Source organism: Microtus oregoni, unplaced genomic scaffold (assembly GCF_018167655.1).
Source record: "Microtus oregoni isolate MIOR12 unplaced genomic scaffold, Mior012 000000F_ref0000247, whole genome shotgun sequence".
In the NCBI taxonomy this organism is placed as follows: domain Eukaryota; kingdom Metazoa; phylum Chordata; class Mammalia; order Rodentia; family Cricetidae; genus Microtus; species Microtus oregoni.
In genome coordinates, this window is record NW_024543059.1 from 9,855,514 (window position 1) to 9,881,725 (window position 26,212).

A 26,212-nucleotide genomic window follows, 5' to 3' on the forward strand; every position below is an offset into this window, starting at 1 on the left:
GGAAATATTTTGGAGGTATTGGAGTCTTGTATCCCTCGTCGCTGTCTGTCTTAGGATGCTGTGCTGGTCCTATACTGCTTATTACCAGTTCTCTTCAGTGATGCCTTTTTTGAACATTGCAGATTTTTTGCTTTTTTGTCTAAACGATCCCTCGGGGATGGACTGGCATTTTGTTTGTATGTTAAGAGGGAGCCTGGAGAGTGGCTTTTTTTCTACTTGGCCATTATGTAGTCAAATTTGACCTTTAGAAAAAAAATCAGTTTATACTGTGCTCAAAACCTAGGCCAATTAAGCCCACACTGCTGCCTTCATATATGACCTTTCTCGTATCTCAAATGCATTATCGGACTACTTAAATAAGTTTTTCTCAGCACAAAATGAGGGAAGAGTAAGATGTCGGCAACGACCCTGTGATTTGGATGGAAAAGCTCTATTTCCAGCCCCATTTCTAAGTCTCACCAACTGTGAGGCCCTGGGTAGAAAGCTGGAATAGAAGCTTTTTTAGCCAAAAGCACTTGGTTTGAAAAGGTTAGGAGAAGCTTTCTGAAGGACTCATATGGTACAGGAAAAGCTTCTTAGAAGACTGCAAATGTTCCTCATTGGCACAGGACATCACAGTTTATCTCGCCTTTTGACTGCCTAGATGCAAAGCTAGAGAGGCCCTAAAGAGAAGTAGCATCTTCTGTCTGAATTTCTTAGCTTTGTAGTTTCACTATTGTTGACAGAGGTTTCTGTCCCACCCAGTCCTGCAGCTGTTCAGTCCCAAAGACACACAGAGATCTACATTAATTATAAACTGGTTGGCCTATTAGCTCAGGCTTCTTCTAGCAGCTGTTGCTCCTTCCTCAGCCATCAATCAATGTAAAGACAACACAGTATTCAGACTGTGTAATTTCCTTCTTTACGTGGCTTTGTTTTTAACTCTATTTCTTTTATTTTTATTTTTAATTTTTGTTTTATTGAGACAGGATTTCTCTGTGTATCTTTGGCTGATATGGAATTCACTCTGTAGACCAAAATGTGCTTGAACTCACAGAGATCAACCTGCCTCTGCCTCCCAAGTGCAGGGATTAAGGGTGTGTGGAACCACACCCAACTACTCTCCTTTCTTTTTTTTAAGGACTTTATCCTTTTTCTTTTCTCTCTCAAGCCTACATATTTTTAAACACACTGTAAACTGCTTACAGGTTTTTTTTTTTACCTGAATATATCTTTACTGTTTATCTCTTTTTTTTTTCCTGACCACTTGAGTCTTTAATTTGCTAAGCAATATGACAAGGATTAAAGTCATGGCTTTGAAGGCTGGATCCACCCCATTCCTTAGCTTTCTGAGAGGCTAGCTTTAAGGCAAAGGTACTGTCTGGAGCCACATTTATTGCCACAACTCTATGGAGTTTCAAGGTCCCTGCCACCACCAAGAAGCAGGGTGTTGGCTATTCATAAACACCATGTAAGTGCTTGATAGCAGGGCCTCTTTAAGAGCTGCAAGCTGAGTCAGGAAGCCTCTCTTAAATGAGATGCACTTGCCTCTATCAAACAGAGCCCACCTGAGAAAATGCTGCTACCAAGAAGCTGTGCTTAACTCTGTTCTTTGGTGTCCAGCATTACTTCCCAAACTCTCTCAGGTTTTATGTGGATGCAGTTGTCCATATTGGCCGCATTTGTTGACAGGGGTTTTCGTCCTGCCCAGCCCTGCAGCCATTCAGTCCCAAAGAAACACACAGAGGTCTACATTAATTATAAAATATTTGGCCTACTAGCTCAGACTTCTTATTAACTCTTACATCTTAAATTAGCCCATGATTCTTGTCTGTGTTAGCCATGTGGCTTGGTACATTTTCTCAGTGAGGCATTCTCATCTTGCTTCCTCTTGGTCTGGGTGACCATCACAGACTGAGACTTTCATTGTCCCAGAATTCTCCTGTTCTGGTCACTCTGCCTATACTTCTTGCCTGGCTACTGGACAATCAACATTTTATTAAACCAGTACAAGTGACAAAACCTTTAGTGGATACAAGACCATTGTCCCACAGCACCCTTTTTTTTTTCTGGTTTCCCTGTATACTCCATCAACTACTTGCTGATCTTAGGTATACAGACTATTATGACAGAATATTATCACAACTGAGCAGCTTATGAACAAGATTTGATTCTCACAGTTCTAAAAACTGACTGAAAAGATCAAGACTTTCCCATATCCAATATCTGGTGAATGTCAATTATTTTTCTTAATATATTCTTTGAAAATGTCATACATATATACAATTTATTTTGATCTCATCCATCCCTCACTGCCCCTCTCCAACTCTTCCAAGATACCTTTACCATGTCACCTTCCCAAATTTATGCACACCTTCCAATTTTTTTTGTTCAATAAGAATATTTTAGGATGGTATCATTCAGTAAAAAAGATTTAAAAAATCAAATTTTTCAGTGTTTTTCAAGTTCCTGTCATATTATTCTTATAGAAATTCAGGTCTGTAGTTGTTTGAAAGTACTCTTACATCTGATAAATTTTATTCTTCAAGCAAAATTTTAGTTATCCAAATGACAGATTGTGAAGATTTTGAAATAATCATAATTTTGAATTTTTAGAATGTCTTTTGTACGTGGCCTCACCATGTGGAAGTGGGAGATCTTCTGTAGTCTCTGCTTTAAGGGCATGAACACCATTCATGAGAGATTCAACACAACACTGCCACCCTGTAGACTAGGATGTCATGCCCTTCGGAGGAGTTATATACATATGGACAATAGTGCTGTGCAAATCTGTTATACAATTTTTTCACTCTTAATTTCACACAATTCTAATTTCATCCATTCTACTCTTTTTGATAATTACTCTGACTACATTGATAAGTCCAAGAGCCCTTAACACGAGTTAATAGGCGTCCCTTCTTTGTGCCTAAATATGTCTCCATAACTTGGTTTTCCTATTATTCATGCATTTATTCAGGCCTTCCATCAACAAACATTATCACCCATAAATAATGAATTCAGCAATATCATAAGAACAGGGAAGGTAGCAGTAACTAAAAGTACTCAAAAACATGCTGCCATAGAGTCTACTTTTTGTTAGAGATTTCACTGAGAAAAGAACACAGTAGATTAAAGAACTAAATAAAATATTATTTATATTGCATACCTATTCCTGATAAAAGCAGTAACAGAAACACTACGGAGTGGGGCTTATTCTTTCAGATGAGGGGGATGTAGCAGAATTTACTAACGTTTGAACAAAGATGTTGAAAGAGTCAGATAATTATCAAGTAGAAAATCATGCTCTGCCTTCTTTTTTCTGCATTTATGTTACCTCAAAACTATACAAAATTTATTCCTTACTTTAAGCATCTTCATCTTTTTCTTATCCTTTGTCTCTTGACACATATCTATAAAATTGTTTCAGTTGAGCATGGGTCGATCTTCAGCGCCAATGTCCAGCACCACAAAATAAAACAAAAAAAAAAGACAAATAATAGCAACAAAGTCTTGACAGACATTTGATAATTTCTAACTTATCATTTATTTATAGAATACTTCTTCAGTTCCAGTGAGTTACACACAAAATAGCTTTGTTTTATACGCTCTAATGAATTCTCAGTGTGTAGGTTTATTCCTACATAATCTTAAAATCATCCCTCACTTACTGAGATAGAAATATTTTCTGGGATTGTGTGTGTGTGTGTGTGTGTGTGTGTGTGTGTGTGTGTGTGTTTGTGTGTGTGTGTGTGTGTGTGTGTGTCTGCATGTTGGAGACCTGGAATCAACCTAGAGTATCATTCGTCGGGGGTTGTTCACTTTGTTTTTAGCAACAGGGTTTCTCAAAGACCTGGACTCACAGATGGGGCTAGTGTAGAGAGCAAATGAGTTTAAGGCATGTTCTCTCTCCGCTTTCCCAGTATTGAAAGTACAGCATGTGCCACTACACTCCACCTCCTCAGGATTTAAACGATAGTTATAAATCACTACTTATGGCTTTTCATGTGGGTGCTGGAATCTAACTAAGGTCTTCATGCTTGCATTTGAAGCATTTTATTAATGACCAACTCCACAGCCTCTATAATTTTTCTGAGACATTGAGTGATTTCTCCTCTAAGTACATCAAATGTCCCCCACTCAAAAACTTGCTAAATATGTATTTCATTGACTAAAAAAGATTTTTCCTCCCTTATCATCTTTCCAAGTTTGCCATACTTATTTTCTGATAAAAGAAAAGTTAGTTGAAGAAAACATAAATTTGCTGTACAATTGGGATAGATTTATAATGATAAATGATGTTTTCTGGAAGAGGGTATTCCTATCTATTTACTCTTTAAACTTATTCTCCTTCTCTATTAGTGCCATTTCCATAGTAAAGGTTCCAATTTTTCTGCATACAATTATTTCAATATGAACAAGGGTGCATCTCAAAAGCAAAACAAGTAATTAGAATGTCTAAGGCCTTCGGTTCAAACCAGAATGCATGCATGCACACACCGAGAGGCAGGTGGGAGAGGTAGAGCAAGGTAAACCCTAAGAGCTAGGGAGAAAGAGGCAGATGCAGGACCTATGTCCAGCAATAAAATTGTAGCTATTTAAAAACGTTCATGAAGAATCTAAACAACTGGTCATTAACCTATGAGAAAATTTTGAAAAATATATTTAGGATCCTATATAAGAATTGTAAGCCCATAATAAATTTAGTACTCCAGCAATGCCATTTTAGTTGGAGCTGTACAATGACATTTTGGATGTACCATCTAATTCACAAATAAAAAGCAAGAATTAAGTAGTGATATATGAAGTGTTGTCCAATGGCAGGTAATGAGCTTCCCTTCTAACTTACTTCTTTCATAAAACAAAGATCCCTCTGTCTGCCTTTGCCCTGGTCACCACTTCTTTTTTTCCTCTTCTTTTTTTTTCTTTTTTTTTGGGGGGGGGGTTTCGAGGCAGGGTTTCTATGTGGTTTTGGAGCCTGTCATGGAACTAGCTCTTGTAGACCAGGCTGGTCTCGAACTCACAGAGATCCGCCTGCCTCTGCCTCCCAAGTGCTTCTTCTTTTTTTAAAAAAAAAAATTATTTATTTATTAAGGATTTCTGCCTCCTCCCCGCAACCACTTCCCATTTCCCTCCCCCTCCCCCGATCAAGTTCCCCCTCCCTCATCTGCTGGAAGAGCAATCAGGGTTCCCTGACCTGTGGGAAGCCCAAGGACCGCCCACCTCTATCCAGGTCTCCTAAGGTGAGCATCCAAACTGCCTAGGCTCCCCCAAAGCCAGATGAGCACTGGACAGAAATCTCAAGGTCCAAATCAGGAGCAGAAGGAGACGGAGCACGAGCAAGGAACTCAGGACCACGAGGGGTGCACCCACACACTGGTCACCACTTTTTAAACAAATTCTTTTCTTCTTCTGCACGGCCTTATTCTACAGTTAGGTGTGTCTTTATTCTTCTCTTCCTTCTCCCATCATTATGTGAACCTGCTAAGGCAAGATCTGGTGATTACCTTTACAGGTTGCACATAAACCCACAGCTTATGGATTATATCTGCTCAATTAACATCCAGTTCATAAGTTAATCCATTATCTCCATTGAATTTGATGTCAGGATCTATTTTTATTCAAATGCAAAACAGTGTTAACACTTTGGAGTAGAAAAATCCTAAGACTTCACCCGCAGGGCCACAAATCATCTTGATTACATTCCATTTTGTTTTATGTCTTTTACTAGTGAAATAGCAGGAAAAAGAGATACCAAAGAGAACATGACTAAACTAGGCTAAACGAGTCTTCTCATGGCAACTCCCTTTTCACTGCATGAACAATGTCAGGTATCACATCAAGCCAAACCCATAGGGAACAAAGTACATACGCTCAAGCCTCGTGCCTTGAAAGCTATTCTGGAAGTTTTTTTCTATTGGTTTGGCTTGTGATTTTAGCAAAGTCAATTAAGTCAGCCTGGCAGTTCTTATTTGAAGCCAGAACTGGCTGTTTCTCTTCTTATTCCACATATTTAAAACAATGAGTAAGACTATTTCTACACAAGCTTTCATTCCATCTCAAAAGAGCCCTTAAAATGGCTCATCTTCTACATCTGAATTAAAGGGAGTGCAGTACTCATTCTTGACAACACAACCAGTAGCTCCCTGGGGAGGTGAGTGATTGGTTCTGCTACAAAACTGATTTGAGGCACAGTCCAAATTATGAGCCACCCAAAGCTGACTTTCAAACCTTTTTTTTTTTTTTTTTTTCTGTGAGAGAGGGTTTCTCTATCGCTTTGGAGCCTGTCCTGGAACTAGTGCTAGTAAACCAGGCTGGCCTTGAACTCATAGAGATCCACCAGTCTCTGCCTCCAGCCTCTATGTTGGGATTAAAGGTGTGAGCCACCACCGTCCGGCTGAATTTCATACTTTCAATGTTTATAGGAACCTTTCATAAATATAAAAGAGGCCCTTTTTCTTTTAATATTACCAGTATGTAAAATAAATTCAGATATCCTATCCTCAGTAAGGTGAAACAATGACATAGTTTAGTTGCAAAAACTTAAAGATAGAAGGCTACAGTTGGGTTCCAAACTTTGACTTTGCATTGAAAGCCCAAATTAACAACTTTTGTTTGTCTTTTGTCAATTTACTTAATCTTTGCAATTTTACATCTCTTCTTCAGTAACATGGAAATAACCACAGCAGAGCCTCTGTCTCAGGACTGCTGACAGGAAAAAGTTTAGGTAAAGCTCTAGTACAAAGACTGATGCATGGTAAGCGCTAAACAAATCCTATTGACTATCATCTCTTCTAGATGCTAGGGATTGTATTCTTTTGGCCATTGATTAAAGAATGTGATGAATTTACAGATCAATATGTTATGTAAAGAGTATACTGTGTTTGTTTTAACCCCCAAGTAACAAACTCATTTCCAATTTTTCTATATACTATTGGCATCATCAAGGCTAACCCTTGTAATGGAAGGTAGCTTCCATTACAGTGAGAAGCAGAAATCCTTGTTTTGGTGCAGGGTGACCATGTTTGTAGTCACGGCTCTTCCTCAACCTGGCGGTGAAGCACACAATCACATCTTTCTGTTTGCTCCTGTCCTTGTTCATGCTCACCAGGTACAAAGACAGGAGACTGGCCCAGCACAAGTCGGAAATAGAGTGTTTCACCCCCAAAGGGAGTATGGGGAATGGTGGGAGAGCAACCATGAGCAGGTAAGCTAACTGTGAGTGGCCTGAGGTGGTGTGAAATAAATGTACGCTAGCTATAGGAAGAGGCGGCTCCCTAGTCTGAGTCCTGGCTCAATTATGCATTCCATTCAGTAAGCCACCACTGGTTTGTTGTGTATGTTTGATCTGTAAAACCTATGCCATCCTCATGTCAACTAATGGGAGCCTCCTGTCCCAGATGCTGCTGTTTCTTAGGGTTGTGCGCTTTGCATGTCTGAAGCCTTAGCTAACAGTCAGTTCTTCCCTGGATTTTAATTTATTGGCCAAAACGGTTCTGGAGTTTGCAAAGTAGAAGATATTGGAGGAAATCCACATTTTAGGAATATCAAATTTTTTTTAATGAAAGCAATGCAAAAGATAAGGGCTGGATTTGAGGGAAGGATTGCAACTGAGGGAACACTGAGCCTGGAAATTAATCTGAGTTGCATCGAATGTAATATGGAAGAGCCAAGAGCAAAGACAATGGCAAACAAGTGGGTGATAATGCAAGAGACATTCCTTTAACGGAAATAAGGAAAGTTGATCCTCCTCTGGCTACTACAACTTTGCAGCTCCTTGACTTTGTTGTGTTGGTGATGAATACTTCCTATCGTTGTGCTGTGCATGTTTCTCTGTACTAGGAGCTGCCAACTGAGTTGTACCCTGTACTTGGAACTAGAGGCAACAACTGAGCTGTGTTGCATGGAATGAACGTGCTTTTCTTGCATGCAACTGCGTTTTAAGAACAGGGCTCTAGAGACATAGGCAATCAGGATTGTCTTCAACAATTCTAGAATGCGGGGAAAAAAAACATATGCTGTGAAATCACTCACTGTGGCTAACTCTTCTGCTAAATACTTTTTGGGTCATTTCTCAATTCTTCTGTGGTATAGAGCTGTAAGGGAAAGGGTTCCAGATTGTCATATACGTGAGAAAAGAGAAAGTTCAGGAAGCAGTGCGTCCACTTGTGTTTGCATGTGCTGCGAGCTTGAGGCCCAGCTGTGTAGCTGTGTGATCGAAAGATAAGACCGTTGACTCCTGCTGAACTTTTACCTCCCAAACATTCTGTTTGCTTCCTCAGTGGTGGGATCTCTGCCATTTGCACAATAATGGCTCCCTTCTTTCAAGGACCACGGCACTGTGTCACTGCTGGGGTCTAGTCACAGCAGTCTGTGAAAATGCTTCCAGGAACTATGTGGTTGACATCCCAGAAGCTATAGCCAAGAGCTTCCCCACCTGGGTTCATGACTCCCAGAGACAGTGCAATGAGTGTGTACACGTGTAGGCACTTTCATGTCCACGCCCACACTTCTGCCCACAATCCCTTCTTGGGTCTCAACTGAGAGTTTATGGAAGTGATTCAACAGACCTGACTTCCTGTCACCTAGATAATGCAAAATGGTATAACTTCTACCCGTGGGAAACAAGCCAGCGCCTTTGTAGTAGAGTAGACAAGGTAACAGTGATTACATCAAAAGAGAGCTGGAAAGCTCTGTTCAGAAGGACTTGCAATAAGAAATCTATAGCTGGTGTTCCAAGATCCAGCACGTGACTCACTGACTATCAAACACACTGGAGGACATCATGGACACACAACACCAGACTTTGTTGTATAGCAGGATTCCCAGGGCATTTCGGTATAGCTGCAGATACACACACACACACACACACACACACACACAAAACTGGCATTTTGTACTAAGCTATTCATCTGGGAGATTCTGAGGAGCTATTTAAGAGAAGCACTTGTTCCCAGTTATTTCATTAATTGGTCTTGGGGGTTTTGATAAATTTTATAAAACTCTCAGATCTGGTCAGTCCAGAAATTGGATTTTATAAATGCTGTCTTGACTAATAACAAAAATAGGACAGAAAGAATAGTGCAGAGAATGTGGAGCTTGGGCACACCCAACCCAATAGACCAAGTATGTCTGAGTCAGATTCAGACATAAAGATGTAACCATTTTAAAATATACTTCAAGAAGAACCCACATTTTTTTTTACAAAAGCAAAATGCCATTCGTGTTTTTGTGTTCACTTGGGTGAATATGGTCAAGGTAATGAGAAGGCTTATTTCACTGATATATCCTAGAAGGAAGAGGGGGGGCTAGTGAAAGCATAAATAAAGGCATTTTCTTGAAATAATATCTAGGCCCCACAGATAAGCAGAGTTATTTGGGCACAAATGATCTTTTCATTATAACTTTTATTCTAATGTCCTTGGCATCAAATAGAAATTGAGAGGAAGAAAAGAGGGTCTGACGGGAAGGTGGACAGAGTAAGGAAAGGATGTGCTTTGATCATCTAAGAATAACTCAGGAGGGGAAAAGACCTAAAAAATTACAAAAAGTAAGGCCAAACTTAACAAGACGAGTATATTCTTTTTCCCCAATTTTATACTTTATACATAAGTAAATAAGTTGTAGTAACGAGTTTTAAATGAACATTAAGAGAAAATAGGTCAAGATGGAAACAATTTTTATGAAAGCAGTTTTTAGGTGAAGAACTAGAATAGTTTCAATTTGCTTATGTAGAATTGAAGATTTAACAGAAGAGTAATAGATACATATGCGATACCTACAGGCCTTGCCTTGCCTGCTGCCATGGCTTCATTCTTTTCCTGATCTTCCTGAAGTCTCTAGACTAGTGACACACAGTCACACACCCCCCTTCCTTTGTGAAGACTTGATCCTGTCCTGTGCTGTTCATTGAAGACACAGTCACAGGAAAGAGCTAAAAGAAACTCAATTAACCACAGAAACCCAGCAGAGACATTCTTCTTTCACATACTTGGTTTCTTTAGGGAAATTATAGAATAGATAGGAAAATTCATATCTGCACTTATTCCCCTAGAGCTTTGGCAGCTGCTGAAGAGAGTCAACAATACTGTAACCACAGCAAAGCTGACTCTGTCACATTATCTTCCATTGCTATATTGCCAGATCCATAGGCAGTTCTCCATATTAGTTACTTTTCTCATTGCCAGGTGACAAACCAGCTGATCTAACGGAGCATAAACACAGAAATGCTCATTTGGGTCACCTGTTGAGGGTATAGCTTATTGTTTGGAGGAAGTCAGGGTGGCAGGGATTTTCGGCAGTTGTCCCATTGCATTAGCTGTCAGGAAGTCGAGGTGATGGGTGCTGGTGCTCATCTTGCTTTCTCCTTTATATTTAGGGGAAAATATTTATTTACTCTCCTGAGCTTACAAAATAGAATCGCCCACCTAAATAATAGTATCACGTGGGCTAACCTATAATAGTATCACCTGGGTTAACCTAGTTCTGATAATGCCTCCTGGATAAGCCTGGAGACTGTTTCCATGATGATTCAAAATCCTGTCAAGCTGATAATCAAAATTCATCTTCATACTCATTCACTTCTAGTCTCTTGTCTTCACCCAAACATTGGTAAAAGAATTAGACCAAAACATGACGCTATTGGCACGCTAGCTTAATGAAGTTCTATCTTCTCTTTACATTCACAGTTTGTGTACGTTCACGTGTCTGAATATAGTGCAACTTTTCACAGTGTGTGTCTTAGCGTGTGTGGCAGAATCTTTCTAGCTGCAAAAGTAAAAGATCCCTGTCAGGGAAGTGCTGTAGACACGGGCACGCTCTCAGCCCTGTTGTTGCCATGTAGGTTCACGCACAGATGGTCCACCCTCAAGGATGACCAAAGGATATTATTATCTCCAGTCCCCACAGGGACATAGGGAACAGTTGCTGGAGTCTGTGTTCTGACGAGTTTATGCTTCCCCATGAAGAGAAGCCTGGTTAGTCTGTCTCTGAGAAAGAGCCGCTTTAGTCCAGAGAAGTAGAGAGACGTGCAGTCCCTCATCGTTATTTAAAGAAACATGGGTAGTGTGGGATTTTTTTTATGAAAAAGGGGGGATTTTTATTGTTGGTATTTCATGACATTAGTTTTAGGAAGTGTTAACATCTAATTCTTTGAATAACTGATTTCATCTAGTGTATATAGCATCTTATTTTAGCAGTTGCAGATGTTCAATAATGTCTTACAGAGTCTGGTGGAAATATGATAGTCATTGTTAAATTAGTAGAAAGGCTAAGACACACCATTCTGTCGACAGAAGAAAGAGTGTGTGCCTTTTCATTGCAACGGAGACCAGCTGGGTGGTCAATGAAAGATCAGGACTACTGAGTCTTTGATGCTATCCTCCCGAAAGCTAACTTCACATAAATTTCCTCGCCCAGTTCTACACGTATTTCATGATTTTTTATGTCGTTCTAGTTATACAAATATATAGGCAAATATTTTGAGACAATACCTTCTGTAGTTCATTAGTTTCTATAGTAAGGGAGAAACAAATTAAAATACTTTCTGATGAAAGAAGTCAAGCAGAAAAAGAAGACACTTGCTTTACAGTCCGGAGGTTAAAACTGTAATGACGTCAAGTGAGTGCTGGATTTTGTAGAGTACTTTCTACTTTTATTCTCCCTTTATACTATGGATAAACTCTGGCAATTGTATACACTGCACTTTGCCGTGTGCCTCTTAGGTAGGAACTGTGGAAAAGTGAGCAGAAACTAGACAGTGAAGTTGAGTATTCTGAAATTTGAATTAATCATTTTAGCTAATTCCATGTCTCATAAACCAGTTTAAACTTACTCCTCCGCACAGTTTTGTTTTGAGACGTTGGCTCATTGCTTATACACAAAACAGGATGCCTTATACATACAGTAAATTCTAAAACATGTGAAATGTACTTTCCACACCTAACAGCTTTTCACCATGATGCCATGCCTGCCTCAGATATTTGGCATAATGTTCTTTCAGTCACTTTGACTTGGGCAATTTCGTTACGATTCATACAACTGAGTTTTCCTATCTGCAGTAATAACACCTGTGTATACTGAACACTTAGGATTGTAGAATTTGCCAAATTTCACTAACTCTCTCAGCCTGCAATTTGACACCTGGTCCCATTCTAAGCACTAGACATGCACACAGCTCCTGCTCTGGGGGTGTTCTAGATGTAGTGTGGGAGTTAACTTGCAAGTTAACTTGCCCAGGTCGGAGAGTGATAGGACACACAACTGTTGTGAAGGTCGAATATGACATCACAGGTAAAAACAATTCGAAAGCAGTGAAGTTCTATTGAAAGGGATCATTACTCTCTCAGGACTCTATTGCCAACCACTATCCTAGGTTTTATGCATGGTTTATCATACGGCTGAGTTCCCAGACCAACCCACAGATATAAACAACTGTATTTTGTTTTTGTTTTTCTTTAATAATTTGCAATGTGAATCTTGTAGTGATTCTGAAAAAGAAATAATTTCCAATCTAAAAAAAAAACATACACAAAACTAAACTTCCTTCTAATCTAAGTTGGAATACTTGACACAAAGCTTGGAACATATATGTCATGATGATCTATAGTTTAGGCTTCAGATTTCAGAGCTAGTAGGTGAATCGCGATGGCTCAAAAGAAAGCAATTAATTTAAGTAAGAACACTGCAGTGGCTCAACAGGATGACAAACATTTGTACAAGCGCAATGGCACTTTCTACTTGTGAGTTACTGACTGTTTAAGGGAACGTGGGTACAACTGTTGTGGTAGCAGTAGCATAAGGTACTTTAACAACTTCTGAATAGACTTTCTCTTGCCGTTAAACCACAGAAGAGATGACCAAGTGGGTCTTCTATGAGAGTTTTGTTAGAGATTAAAGCCCTGAGAAGAACTAATCTTTGAGGCAATTCTCACAGAAATATATAGCCGCCGATAGTAGAGATAGAAGAAAAAATCCACATCATCAGAACTGACAGAAAGGGTTTTTTTATTTTTATTTATTTTTTTTGCATTATACATGGTGGAATACATTCCTCTGTCAAATAAGCAATAGGGACCTTGGTGGATTTGTTTATCCATGTTACTTAAAGTTCCTAGTCTTATATTTTTGGTTGTGAGCCTAGCCTTTAATGGCTGAGCCATCCCTCCAGGCCAAGTTCCTAGTCTTTAGAATACATTAATGCTCACTTTACTTGAAAATCATTTCTGGAAACATTTATTTTTTTCAGTAGCAACTTTTTTTTTCCTGAAATTATCTTATGTTAAGAAGAAAACCCAATGGGAAAAAGCAAATGTGCTTCCCCCTAGTTTTCCCGCCAGTACATTCCATTCCATTTTCCCTCTTTTCACACTCGTTTATACCTTAGCATCATGGCACAGCATGATGCTAAGGTAATATAATATAATATCAATGCTATATTATCAACGCTACCTCTTAACACTGTTTTGCTTGAGTCACTTCTCTGTTCTTCAATCTCTAAGGGACCAATTAACTTTTTTAAAAAATGAGGTTTTAAGATCACCCTGTATGGACGTGGTGCTATATTTGAAACACCACCGTTGAGTGAAGCAGAGGAGAAGGTTCAAGAAGTAGATAATGGTGCCTTACGGTCAAACAACCTAGAAAAAGAACTAATATACAGCATTAGATACACTGAATTCTTATAGTGGATAAAATGTTCCAAATTCTGCCTTTTGAAGCTTTGACTGCTACTCCATCCCCACATGGTCAAACAAGACTATTGGCTATCTCTTGAACATTCTGTGTGGGTTTCTGAACTTTGGATTGTGCTTCCTTGAGGGAAGAGCAACGTCTTTCACTCTCGCGACATTTCACTATGTTCCATCACTCACTGAAGCCTGGATGTCTTTCATCCATTGTGGGAATGTGGCTTCCTTTGGATAATGCTGCTGGCAATGTCTTTTCCATCCTGTAAAGGTTTGAATTCTTTGTCATGTGTCACGTATCAAAGCTCTGCAAATTGAAAGATTGTCCTTGTGCCCCACGATGCCTCAATGTCTTTGCCCTTCACAGCCTCCAACCTCCGATCTTCCCCCTCATAACAGTTCTAAGAAAAGGAAAAAAACAACTCATCTCTGACAAAATATTGTGACTAAATACTAATAGCCGTCTTTTGTATTTATATTTTCTCTTGGTCTCATTTCTCTCTCACCTTTGAAATATGTCTTACTTGTTAATAATTCTCATCTACAAAATCAAAAGCATTGGGGTAAAGGAAGCCCTCCTCCATTGTTGATGGGAGTGCAAGCTGGTACAGCCCTTTTGGATATCAGTATGGCAATTTCTCAGAAAATTAGTAAACAACCATCCTCAAGACCCAGCAATACCACTTTGGGTATATACCCAAAGAATGCTTAATTGTACCACAAGGTCATGTGCTCAACTATGTTCATAGCAGAATTGTCTGTCATAGCCAAAACCCTGGAAACAACCTAAATGCCCCTCAACCAAAGAATGGATAAGGAAAATGTAGTACATTTACACAATTGGAGTACTGCACAGCAGAAAAAAATAATGACACCTTGAAATTTGCAGGAAAATGGATGGATCTAGAAAACATCATATTGAATGAGGTAACCTAGACCCAGAAAGACAAATATCTTATGTACCCATTCAAAAGTGGCTTTTAGACATAGAGCAAAGAAAAACCAGCCTACAATTCACAATTCCAGGGAACCTAGATAGCAGAAAGGATCTTAAGAAAGACATACAAGAGATCTAATCTACATAAAGTAGAAAAAGACAAGATCTTTTGAATAAATTGGGAGCATGGGGGATCATGGGAGATGGCAGAAGGGGACAGGGGATGGGAGGGAATCTTATACGTTCACATAAGATTCCATTGGATAATTTTTTTTCCTTTTTAGGATGTCTAAATTTTAGATAGCTTCTTGTTTAGGGGTGAGAGACCATGTCCACTTTCCTCTGTCAGCACTGAGATTCCATCTGATTTGAACCTACACAGGCCCTGTGAGTTCTGCCTTCATCTCTGTGAGTCATAAGTGTATCAGTCCTCTTATGTCTGGAAGACACTGCTTCCTTTGAGTCATCCATCCTCTGGGAACCTTCTCATGTTTCTGTCTCTTCTTCTGCACATAGCCCCTGAGCTCTGATTGAAGAAGTTGGATGAAGAAATTTCATTTAGAAATGAGTGCTCCAAAATCTCTTACTATCTGCATATCGTTCAGTTGTCTGTCTCTGTGTTAGTTCCCATCAGCCACAAAAAAAGTTTTGCTGGTGATGGCTGAGCAAGGCACTGATCGATGGCTGTAGCATAAGTCATTAGGAGTCATTTTATTGCTGTGTTCCTTTAACAGAACAATAGTACACAGTCTTCTATGGGGCCATTCTCTTTCAAACCACCATGCCAAAAATGCTAAAATCGCCCGACTGTAGATAACTCATACAGTTAAAATATGCACCATTGATTGAAATTGCAAAAATTAGTCAGAGATAACAGCCCAGAAAAGTGGTTTTATTGTTTTAAAACATGAATAAAAACTGAAAACTGCCACGTAATATTAACATGCATGGGTGTTGGTTTTGAGTGCCTTCATCAAGGCATCTAGTCGTTATCTCTGGCAAAGGTTGGTATCTGGTCAACTGATGCTATCAGAATTAATGACCAGCATGGTGTGGAGGAACTTTCTTGCTTCTCTGAGCAACTGTATGACTAAGAAGTACTGAGACATGTGGTAAAACAATATAAATCACATGATTAACCTTACCTACTTAAAGCACAAACTATCTCCAAACCCTACCTAATGTTTTTCTTCCATAAAATAAGAAAAGGAAACATTAATGTGTGTGTGTGTGTGTGTGTGTGTGTGTGAGAGAGAGAGAGAGAGAGAGAGAGAGAGAGAGAGAGAGATCTGTTTGTGTGCCTGTGTGTGTCTGTCTCTGTGTGTCTGTTTTTGAATGTTTGTGTGTGTGTTTAGTTATCATGGGCATTGATAGGGAAAGTGAAAGTCATGATGTGGCCTTTGTCTCATATGGACATTTATTATCTCCAAATATGTAGGGTAAGCAACCTAATCTCACTGAATTTACCATCTTTTAAAAGGCATTGATCCCACTCACCCTAACAATCAGATTTCCCCTGAACATCCTTTATACAGCACTATGCACATAGAAGATGGTGTCATTTGAGTTTGGCATCTGTGTTTGGTGGTTTGGTCCTTACAGTTAAGTGTTTTCTGTGAATATGTCTCTAATGCATACATCACCAGAGATATCAAATTGTTTCTATTACTAAGATAGTTTTTACATACATTTATGCTATAATTGAGGAAACTTATATAGATCAGGCCTCCATTTTCATATTATATTATGAAATATATTATGATATTATAGTGTGTTTCTTAACGTAATTTTAAAACTCAGGATGTCAACGTTTAAGCAAAGCTCATTTTTTTTTTTACCTACTTCGGAAAAGTCTGAATATAAAAATGTTAACCTCTTGTTTTTCTTATAAAACTTTAGCACTTTGTAGTTCAAGAAAAATAGAAAGTAAAGTATATTAACAAAAGTGGGTTTTTTTCAAACAGCGTAAGCACTATTGCAGATTTTCTGCTTGTGTTAGACTTAATTTATTAATTCTCTCATTAGCCTACTATTTTCTGATATAATTCTACAGGCATCATTAGCTAAGGATATTTCAAGTTTCTTACATTTTTATAAATATTTTTATCTTAGGCAGTACATAATTGCAGTACAATTCTTTTCTGGCTAACCTCAAAATCAAAACACACAAACAAGGAGCTTCGTTAGTGAAGACCATTTTAAAGAAATATCTTTCAGGGAATAAATTTGATTATTCTTATGTCCTGAAATACCATAAGTTAGTAAGGCTCTAATAAACCCTTCCATGAAAAAAAAAGTTAAGGTTTTATTTTAATTCAATGAAATGAAAATTACAATGCTTATATGCTTTCTTTTATCATACCACAACCCCAAATTAGCTCTGGGGAAGGACAAAAACCACATAGATTGTTCAGCTGCCTTTAATAGTAACAGAATCATTATATATTCTACAGCCTCTTGTGTTGGTCAAACTCTGATGTTGCTGCCTAATGTTGACATGCTGGGGCAAGATGCTCCTATTTCCTCAGATAGAGAGGGGGAATAGGGAGACAGGAGAGATCACCAACCTGGCACTCAGAGCCTGTTGCAATGAATGAATTATGTAAGTGTCCTACACAGAAGGGGCGAAGAACAACTGTTAAAAATCCAAATAAAATGTACCATTTTGGCGGTCCTGTAATGTAAACAACAGGAGTCAACCACTCAATGATAGCTCTCTCTCAAATAACATTACAATTTCTTTCTTTCCACAATAAAGAGAAAATTGCCATAAAAGGGAGATGTTAAATATTATAGTATATACTTTGAAAGGGATTAATGCTCTTTGAATGAACAAGAAGTGATATTTTCCCCTCTCCCCAACTGGAGGGACGGTCTTATCCTGCCCCTTCCTCTTTCACTTCTCTTTTGAAATTCAGTACATGTACTGGGGAAAGGTTAAAAACTAGAGACAAGTAAAGGAAAACCCCCTTGCCTTTTTCTTACCTCTGTCCACTAGACCAAAGATATAATCCTGCAACTGAAACAACGCTTCTCATGAAGTAACCAATATACGTTCCTTCGTGTAGATAATGAATAGCCCTCTGTAATTGCAGAGGTGCGATATTTGGTTGAATGCCAAGCGATCATCTGGGTTCCTCCTAGAGGTAATGTGAGCAGATGTTTATTCTCCTACTCTTTGCTGGTAAGGAAAGATCTTAAGTGGTTGGTCTGTCAAGATCACAGAACCTGAGTCCTGTCTCTTCTCCATTACCCAGACTCTCTCCTGTCTCCATAAACTTTCACCACTGAGATAAATCACTAAAACCAGTGTGTGTGTATCTGTGTGTGTGCATGTGTGTGTATGTGCTCATGTAGTTCATACATATATATGAGTTAAAAAATGATTGCGATTTTCATTATAGATATCAAGATATGTTTTTATGCTTAGTTAATAAAATGTCTTTGTACGTACTACAAAATAAATGACCTAAAAACAAAAGTATTGAATTTTACTGATACTCAATTTTTAAAATGTAGTTGAAACAGATAAAAATATAAACATGTTTTAAATGAAGTGCATAGATCTGGCTAATTATTGCCTACAAAAATAACTTAAAATAATTCATACTCTGTACAAGTCTCTAGATGTTGTGAGTATGACAATGAACAAACTGTGCCTTTAAGGCATCCCACCCAGAAGGTGAGGAAGATATAAGACAGAGTCACTACATGCCTAAATGCTGGGGTCATGAGAATCCAAGTGAGTAGGGGTTGGAGAGATGCTTTTTATAAGACAATTAAGCTGAAACAAATAAGAAGGAAGGAAGGAAGGAAGGAAGGAAGGAAGGAAGGAAGGGGGAGAGAGGGAGGAAGGGATAGAGAGAGGGAAGGAGGGAAAAAAGCAGAGTGGGAGGGAGGGGGAGAGAGGGAGGGAAGGAAGGAAGGAAGGAAGGAAGGAAGAAGTTAATTGAATTGATTAATTGTGGTGGGTGCAGATCAGGGGAGGAAAACAAGATGTGCTTAAGCAAAAGTGGAAGAACAAGACAGCAGTGGGAGAAGGCAATGAGAGCTGTCAGGAAGAAAGTGGAATGATGTGATCCCCCTAGAAAACAGTGTAGGATGATAAACTTCAGTGTGGGTTTGGCCACAGGAATTTGGAGCTCCAATCAGACAAAGAGGAAACAGCTAGGAAGACTATATAAAGTTACAAACTTATACTTTCCCTGGAATTCTCTTTTCTTTAAACTTACGAAATACAGACTTCTTTTCTGACACGGTGTGTTCACATGGAACAAGAGACACCAAGTCTTTACCACACCATTTAACCTGCATTGGCTCGTTTAAGACTCAAGATAACTTTTACCAAATGAACGAACTGCTTCTTGATGAGGTATAGGATTATTTTATAGCCCAAGCATCTCGGATGGCAGATCCAGAATTAAAATCCAGGTTTTAAGATCTCTTCTTTATTGCACTTACATGACTGGAAACACTGGACCTGTTAGCAGAAGAATCTTATTAAATAATTGCTTATTTAGATTCTTCTGTCATAGAACAGAGTAGTTAAGGCTGTTGTCTTCATGGTAACTACATTCAACAAAGAAACAGACTGATGTGAGCAGCTTTTCTTTCTTAACAAATTCCTTTTTACTAGGAAAGAAAATGTTGTTCATGTTTCAGAGAGGAAAGAAGGGCTTATCAATAATTGGACTATCCTGCTTGGATACTTTCTAAAATATCATATTGCCTTGTTAATTCTCTTTCCCCCCTTAGGACGATTTTCTTACACATTTACTCAAAGTTTTTCTAATATACTATCTCCCAGCATGACTATGTGTGAAAGGAAAGACTGCCAGTGTTAACATAGATGGTATAGTCTATCACAGTAAACTGAAGGCCAGAGACAAGGAGAGAGAGGAAGAGAGTGGGAGAGAGTGTGTGCATGTGTGTGTATGTGGTGTGTGTGAGAAAGGGAGAGGGATGGAGGGAGGGAGAGAGAGAGAGAGAGAGAGAGAGAGAGTCACTTTTATAAGCAGATGTTCATATGACCTTCCTACTAGAAGCCAAAGAATCCCTAGGGTAACACTTAGAAGAACTGGCCCAGTCACTTTTCTGGTTTCCAACCCATGTTTTTTTTTTGTTTGTTTTTTTTTTTTGTTTTTTTTTATTAAAAGGGGTGCAGTGACCTGAAAGTCTAATTACCCCTCTCCAAATGTCTGTTTCTTAGGCTGCTGGTAGCAGAAAGCAGGACTAGTTGACAGCCATCCTCCGAATCAAATCCCATAAATAACCTGAGCAATTACTCTGTGCTGTGCTGGAGAAGTTAGTGGGCACTTGGGAAGAAAAGAGTAATGCGCTATGAACTCCAAGTCAGGTGAATGCAAAGTGGAGCTCTAAGTACCGAAGCTATTAGAAGGAAAGCCGAGCGTGTGTCATCTCTCCTTCTGCTCCTACCGATGTACAGCTATCTTCAAACTCAGGAATGGCTCACCCATTCTTACCAGAAGAGCGGTGGGGTGGGGGACACCACATGCTGAGCTCTAGAGAATACTAGCTTGCAATATATTGAAATAGTCAAACGGAATGTGAGTTCACATGAAGGAGCAGAGAAGGGGAAACTGCAAAGGGCAAAGGGGTGATGAAACAGTATTAAGCAGAATAAGAAAGAGCCAAGAAGAACATTGCTGAGGAAGCTGTGGAAAAGCTGGTCTGGTGTCAGAGAAATGTCTTAGCTCAGTTTGTCTGGCAGGAGCAAGCAGGGAACCTCAAAGTGTCTGTGCCCGACAAAAAAATCACCCTTGCCTTCCATCAAGGAGGCCTGAGAATTAAGAGGAACCCAGAAGACGAGAACCGGTTTCCATCAGGGTGTCTCAGCTTACAAAACACCTATTGCAGAGTCACTTTAGTAGGAAAGGCCTGGAACAATATTCTTCTAATATGAATTGAGGCTTAGGCCCAATGCAGAATATCAGAATTTCCTGAGGGCACACGTGGTATTTGAAATATATTTCGTTGATGAGTCTTAAAACAATTAAGTTTGTTACTCCAACTAAGTTTAGTGATAAGCACTGCTTGAGAGAGAAATTTGCATTCCTGAACACATACTGGACAGAGGTGACAGACGTCCTCCCATGTTCAATTTACCGTCATGGGGATTCACAAAAGGACCCCCCCCCCATGAGTTATCCTTGCAAGGCATGCAAATTCTGCTGGCCACTAACATGTTTCTGATGGATGCCCTGCAGTCTGGTGGCTACCTGCCCTTTTGACAGAAAGAGGGTATAGATTCTGAAGTCCAGGCATCATCGCCACCATCTTCGTCAGAGTAGCTCAGAGCACCGGGCCAGCCCGGGAGAGGAAAGACTGCAAAAGACCTTCAGAACCTCCTGGCAGCAAGGGGATGCTCACCAAGACCATAATTGTAGATTGCAGTGCTAGGTGCCCAAGGCAAAACACCACGCTTTCCTCTGACGGAATGATTATTCAACTTGCAGGTCTAAAACAAACTTATAAGAAGGACTCCTGTGGTGTAGAAACATTTAATTAATTAGAAAATTGCATGTGTGTTCATTAAACTTGTATTTTCCAGCAGATAAGCCAGACTAAATAAAACCATGTTCAAAATCAAGCGTTCACGCAAGCAATTCCTAGGGATCTATGCCCACCTGCAAAATAAATGCTGAGCTGGAGCCACTGTCTGCTTCTTGGTAATCCCGACTCTTTCCCCTTTCCCTCCCTCTCCTAACTGCTGGTGAGTTGAGGTCTTGGTTTAATTAATGCCTCCATCTGTAGGCTGCTAACCCTAAGAAGCCTGCGGCTCTGTGCCAGGCTTTTCTATACACAACATCATGGTGCCAACCTCCACATCTGTATTTGCAGCATAAAGCATTGCTGCACTCATGGTGAGGTATGAATGCCTGCGGAATACTGATAAATGAATGGTCCTTTATCCTAATACCTTCGCTGGCATAGTACAAATGAAGGACAGATAAAGCATCCTTTAATGCAAACACATCTCTTCCCATAGTGTTCTGTTGGGTCGTCTCTTCAAAGATTACAGTGTCCTTCCTGCTCAGGTCCCCATCACCTCCCACCATTGGGGAAGCCACGTGGAAGCCTTCTAGGGCGCATGCTGAGTCACTTCTCCACTCTCTTCTCTCTGCAGCTCCAATGGAAAATCGGTTACATGGGCCCAGAACGAAAAAAGCAGCCGGGGGCAACACTTGTGGCAGCGGCTGTCGGTCCACATCAACAAGAAGGAGAATCCCAATCAGACAGCGGTCATCAAACCCTTCCCCAAGAGCACGGAGAGCCGTGGGCCGGGTGCAGGGGCTGGTAGCTCTGGCCCTGGGGTGGCAGGCGCTGGTGGCAGCGCTGGATGTGCAGTGGCAAGTGGCCCGGAGCCTCCTGATGCAGGCCCCAAAGCACTGTACGACGTAGTGGAGACTGAGGAACGCTTCCCAGCAGCTGCCAGGCCGCGCTCTCCGTCGCCCATCAGCACTCTGAGCCACCTCGCAGGCTCTGCAGGCCGCACAGAGGACGACGCGCCCTCACTGCATTCGGAAACTGCAGCGCGCAGCAGCTCCTCCCAGGGCTCGCTCATGGAGCAGATCAGCAGCGTGGTGACTCGTTTCACCGCCAACATTACAGAGCTCAACTCCATGATGCTGTCCACTGCAGCGGCGCCCGGGCCAGCCGGTGCCCCTATCTGCTCGTCATACCTGATCCCCACAGAGATCCAGCTGCCCACGACCATGACGACTTTCGCGGATATCCAGCCACTGCCGGCCATCGAGGTGACTGGAGGAGCTCAGCAGACGACAGGGGCATCACCTGCCCAAGAGACTCCTGCAGGAGCTGAGGCCGCACCAGGCAAACCAGACCTGGAGGAGCTGGTAGCCCTGACTCCGCCATCGCCCTTCAGGGACTCGGTGGACTCGGGGAGCACCACCCCAAACTCTCCGGTCTCCGAATCAGCCCTCTGCATCCCTTCATCTCCCAAATATGACACTCTCATCATCAGAGATTACACGCAGAGTTCCTCGTCGTTGTGAACCACTGAAAACTTTCCTGGGATCGATATGAGCAGCAGAAGACCTCGGTGTCACACATGGGCGCAGCGACACCTAGAGCCACCCCAACAGAGTACCTGAGGTGGACGATGCCAAGGGCACACACGGTGGAGACACGAGATCAATAGTGCTATTTCACAACAACCGATGACGACACCAACCACACATCTTCTGGCAGATTATCTTCTAGTGGCCTTAGAAAAAACATGGGCTTTTAAGAAACACTGCTTCTATTTGGAGAGTGCTGACCAGGATGGGTTGAAGCAGTTAACAATACCAAGTGCTTTGAGCAGAGGCATCAACGGTGTGAGCAGCACCCTGGACCGTGAAAAGTGGAGTTAATAAGCAACTGTAAACAGTTTTGTTTGTTTACTTCATTTTCCCAGAAGAGTCTTTGATTCACCAAACACTGAATGTACATTTTCTAACAAACTCAAACATCTGGGACCAAAAAGTTAATCTTCCTGTTTTTTCCTTCCTTCCCCGGTCCAGACCTTGAAAAGCTAACAGTGATTAGAGCCCAGTATTTCCTGAGACTTGTGATTCTCCTGAATAACACAAACGGGTAGTGAGTGTTTGCTGATGGACAGAGAGTTTCTAACTGAGACTTTCCGATCAGGCTGTGAGATATTCTTCCAAAAGCCTGCATCCTGGATTCCACCGAGTTATTTTAGATTCACTTCCATTAACCAAGAAAACCAGTGCAAGATTTCTGGACTATTTCACCATGTTGCCAATCAATACTGGAGTAGCAAAAAAAAATATTTTCTGGAACACTGTTTTGTAATTCCCTCACTGGGGTGCATTGTGTAGCTGGAAATTCTCTTTGTAATAACTCGTGAGCTGTAACCTGGCTCTCTTTCAAGATACACAGGCACTCCTCTTTATGAATGCCCTTCCGTTAGTGTTGCCAGTTGAAACAGTAAGATCCACAATGAGCTTCCTCATTCCCTTCTTGTAAGAACCTGATATACAAAGAGATCCTCTGTTAGTGGTGGCTGTTTTGTCCCCAGTCCCACTTCTGAAAGAGTGGTCCCTAGACCCTATGAGGATGTCACACGCAGAGGGACTGTTATGGAAAAAATAATAATAGTACACAATCTCAGTACAGGAAAGTCAGCATAGCAAACGATTTGCTGTGGCCCAATGAGCAGTGATTTTACCTTCTCTTGGCTGCTTATATGGGGCAGCTATGAACTATGACAAATGTAGATTTTTTTCAAAGCAATACAGAATACTCAAACAGAGGAACCTTAATATCAACCACAGTCTTTCTCAGCCATTCCAAAAAAAAAAGGCAAAGCAATTGCAAATCCTTTACTTTTTAAAATAGTTATTAATATGGTTTTGTGCACTTCATACTGTCACTTTTTAAATACTGCAGGAAAGAGTTTTAGGGTTACAATAAAAACATACATGCTTTGGTGGGCTCACATAGGTAGAAACTGTACAACAAGACCTGAATCTACTAGCATCTTTTTATTGGTCCCATTGCAGCTATCCTCAGGTACCAAATAGTCTTGATTTTTAAATAAAGATAGTAATAAGAGGAGGTATTCTATAAATTTAATGTTCAGTTGACCCAGCCTTATACTAAAGATAGCCTTATGAGAAAGATTTGCCAAGAGACAGAAGTATATTTTTAGCAGAGAGAAATTTAAATAGAATTTTAAAATTCTTATTTCAATATCCTTGATAACCTGCTCTCTCTCTCTCTCTCTCTCTCTCTCTCTCCTTTTTCTTTTTCTTTTTTGGTTGTTTTTGTTTTTTTCTTGTTATTGTTGTTGTTGGGTCTTATTTTTGTTTGTTTATTTACCATCTGATTTTAAAGAAATTGAAACTGGAAGTCTACCCATTGGCATAATCTTTTATTCTCCAGTTTTAAGATTTTTAGTAACTACTGACATTGCTTTTCTGATACCTGTTCGTATTTGAAATTGTAAATGGAATCTTCCATGTTGAAGCATTAAAAGCTAACAATAATTCATAAATTAATCAAGCTTTGTAAGTCAGATTTGAAAATAACATTGTCAGAGCAATGCAATCCCAAATAGTAATGGGATTCTTGGAAGAGAAAAGAAGTCTGGCTAACTTGCATAGCTTCATTGAAAGGGAATGCCTGCCTCTCCCTGAAAATCCCTTGTAAATAGTTTGAAATGTCAGTGCCCCTTGGTATCCATCAAAAACAGTGCATTCACCTGGGGTTAGAGTCTGCTTTCCTAGGTGTTAATATCTTTCTAGATAAGCGCTACTTTCTTGTTTCACTGACTCTTTACCTTGGTTTCTGTTTTACTGTTATGTGCAGTAAGTTTTACTTCTTCGACTTTTTTGTGATGGAGGTCTTTTTTTTTTCTATGATTTCCATGACATGTCTTTGAAACTAAAATTTACTACTTTATCAGAAATCGCATTAGAAATTCAAGTTTATTGAAATTTCCTTATATAATTCCTTGTGATGTCATAGTCAGCTATAATAAAAATAATTTATTTAATTAGAGGGAGATAAAATTATTTTTCTATAAGTTACCCAAACATTGTCATCTAATTGAATAGATTGTATATTGCACATACCAATAATACATCTTTGAAATCTTTGATTTTGGAATGATGCTAACTCTCTCTTTGCCAATTATAACACCAGGTTCCAAGTAATAAATATAATATAAAGAAAACTGAATATTTATTCTAGGGCTAGGATATGAACTTCCCAATTCATTTGAGGACCTATTCTTACTGAGTTTTCTTGATAACAATCTAGTCCAGGTACCTAGTGATAAAGCAGTTGGGACTTAAGTGACATAAAGAAGAGAATGATGAAGACCAGAACAGTAGCCTGAAAGGAGGTTTTGGTCCTGAGAACTGAGAGGAGACCTGGATTGACCAAATTTATTGGCCAAAAGGTCCACTTACTCTCCTTTTGAGAAGAGTGGAGTGAGCCTGAGAAGATTGTGTTTGGATGGGGCTAGACATAGGGAACTCAAAAGGAATCTGGAGAGGAAACTCATAAGAAAATTGACAGATGCAAAGGAGAAAAACAAATCTCCAAACGTGCTAATCTTTGAACGTAATATTCTTTTTACAGCGACTGATAAACCAGCAAGTGATCAGAAGGACTCGGAGCTATTTATGAGTGTAAATGCATTGTATAACGGCTTTGCTGCAGCCTGACTTCCAAACCAGGAATTAAACACTCTTTTTCAGAAAAAAAAAAAAAGAAAAGAAAAAAAAATGTCCTGTGCTAGTCTCCCAGCAAAATGTACATGGTGTGGAGACTTCAAAGTTATTATATGAGTTCTCATTTAGCAACAGCTTATTAATAACCCTCAAGCTGTCTGAATCTCTATAGTTACCATTTACAATTTTATACTGTGAAAAAAAAAACCTACAGATCAGTGAAAGCATAAAGATGATTCAGAATTTGCCTTGAAGAGGATCTGAGGCCTGGGAGAATCTCAAATGTCTGTTGTTGAATGGGGCATGTATAAAACAGTTGGCTGGATTTCACTGATCTTCCAGATGTGAACAAATATACTATGTATATTGTGTGTCTTTCTAGAACT

At 39.9% G+C, this 26,212-nt stretch overlaps 1 protein-coding gene across 5 annotated transcripts in view; it reads left to right on the forward strand.

Annotated features, from left to right (window-relative positions):
• Positions 1-25,955, forward strand: part of Grm5 (glutamate metabotropic receptor 5) — a 363,712-nt gene extending 337,757 nt beyond the window's left edge. For 4 of the 5 annotated variants that reach the window (XM_041666785.1, XM_041666947.1, XM_041666697.1 and 1 more), the window contains 2 exons: positions 7,088-7,183; positions 21,746-25,955. In XM_041666785.1, coding sequence (XP_041522719.1) covers positions 7,088-7,183; positions 21,746-22,634 — 985 coding nt within the window. In that variant the 3' untranslated portion in view covers positions 22,635-25,955. The remainder of the gene's footprint in view (positions 1-7,087; positions 7,184-21,745) is intronic. The other variant, XM_041667025.1, reaches the window with a different exon arrangement.
• The last annotated feature ends 257 nt before the right edge of the window (positions 25,956-26,212 follow it).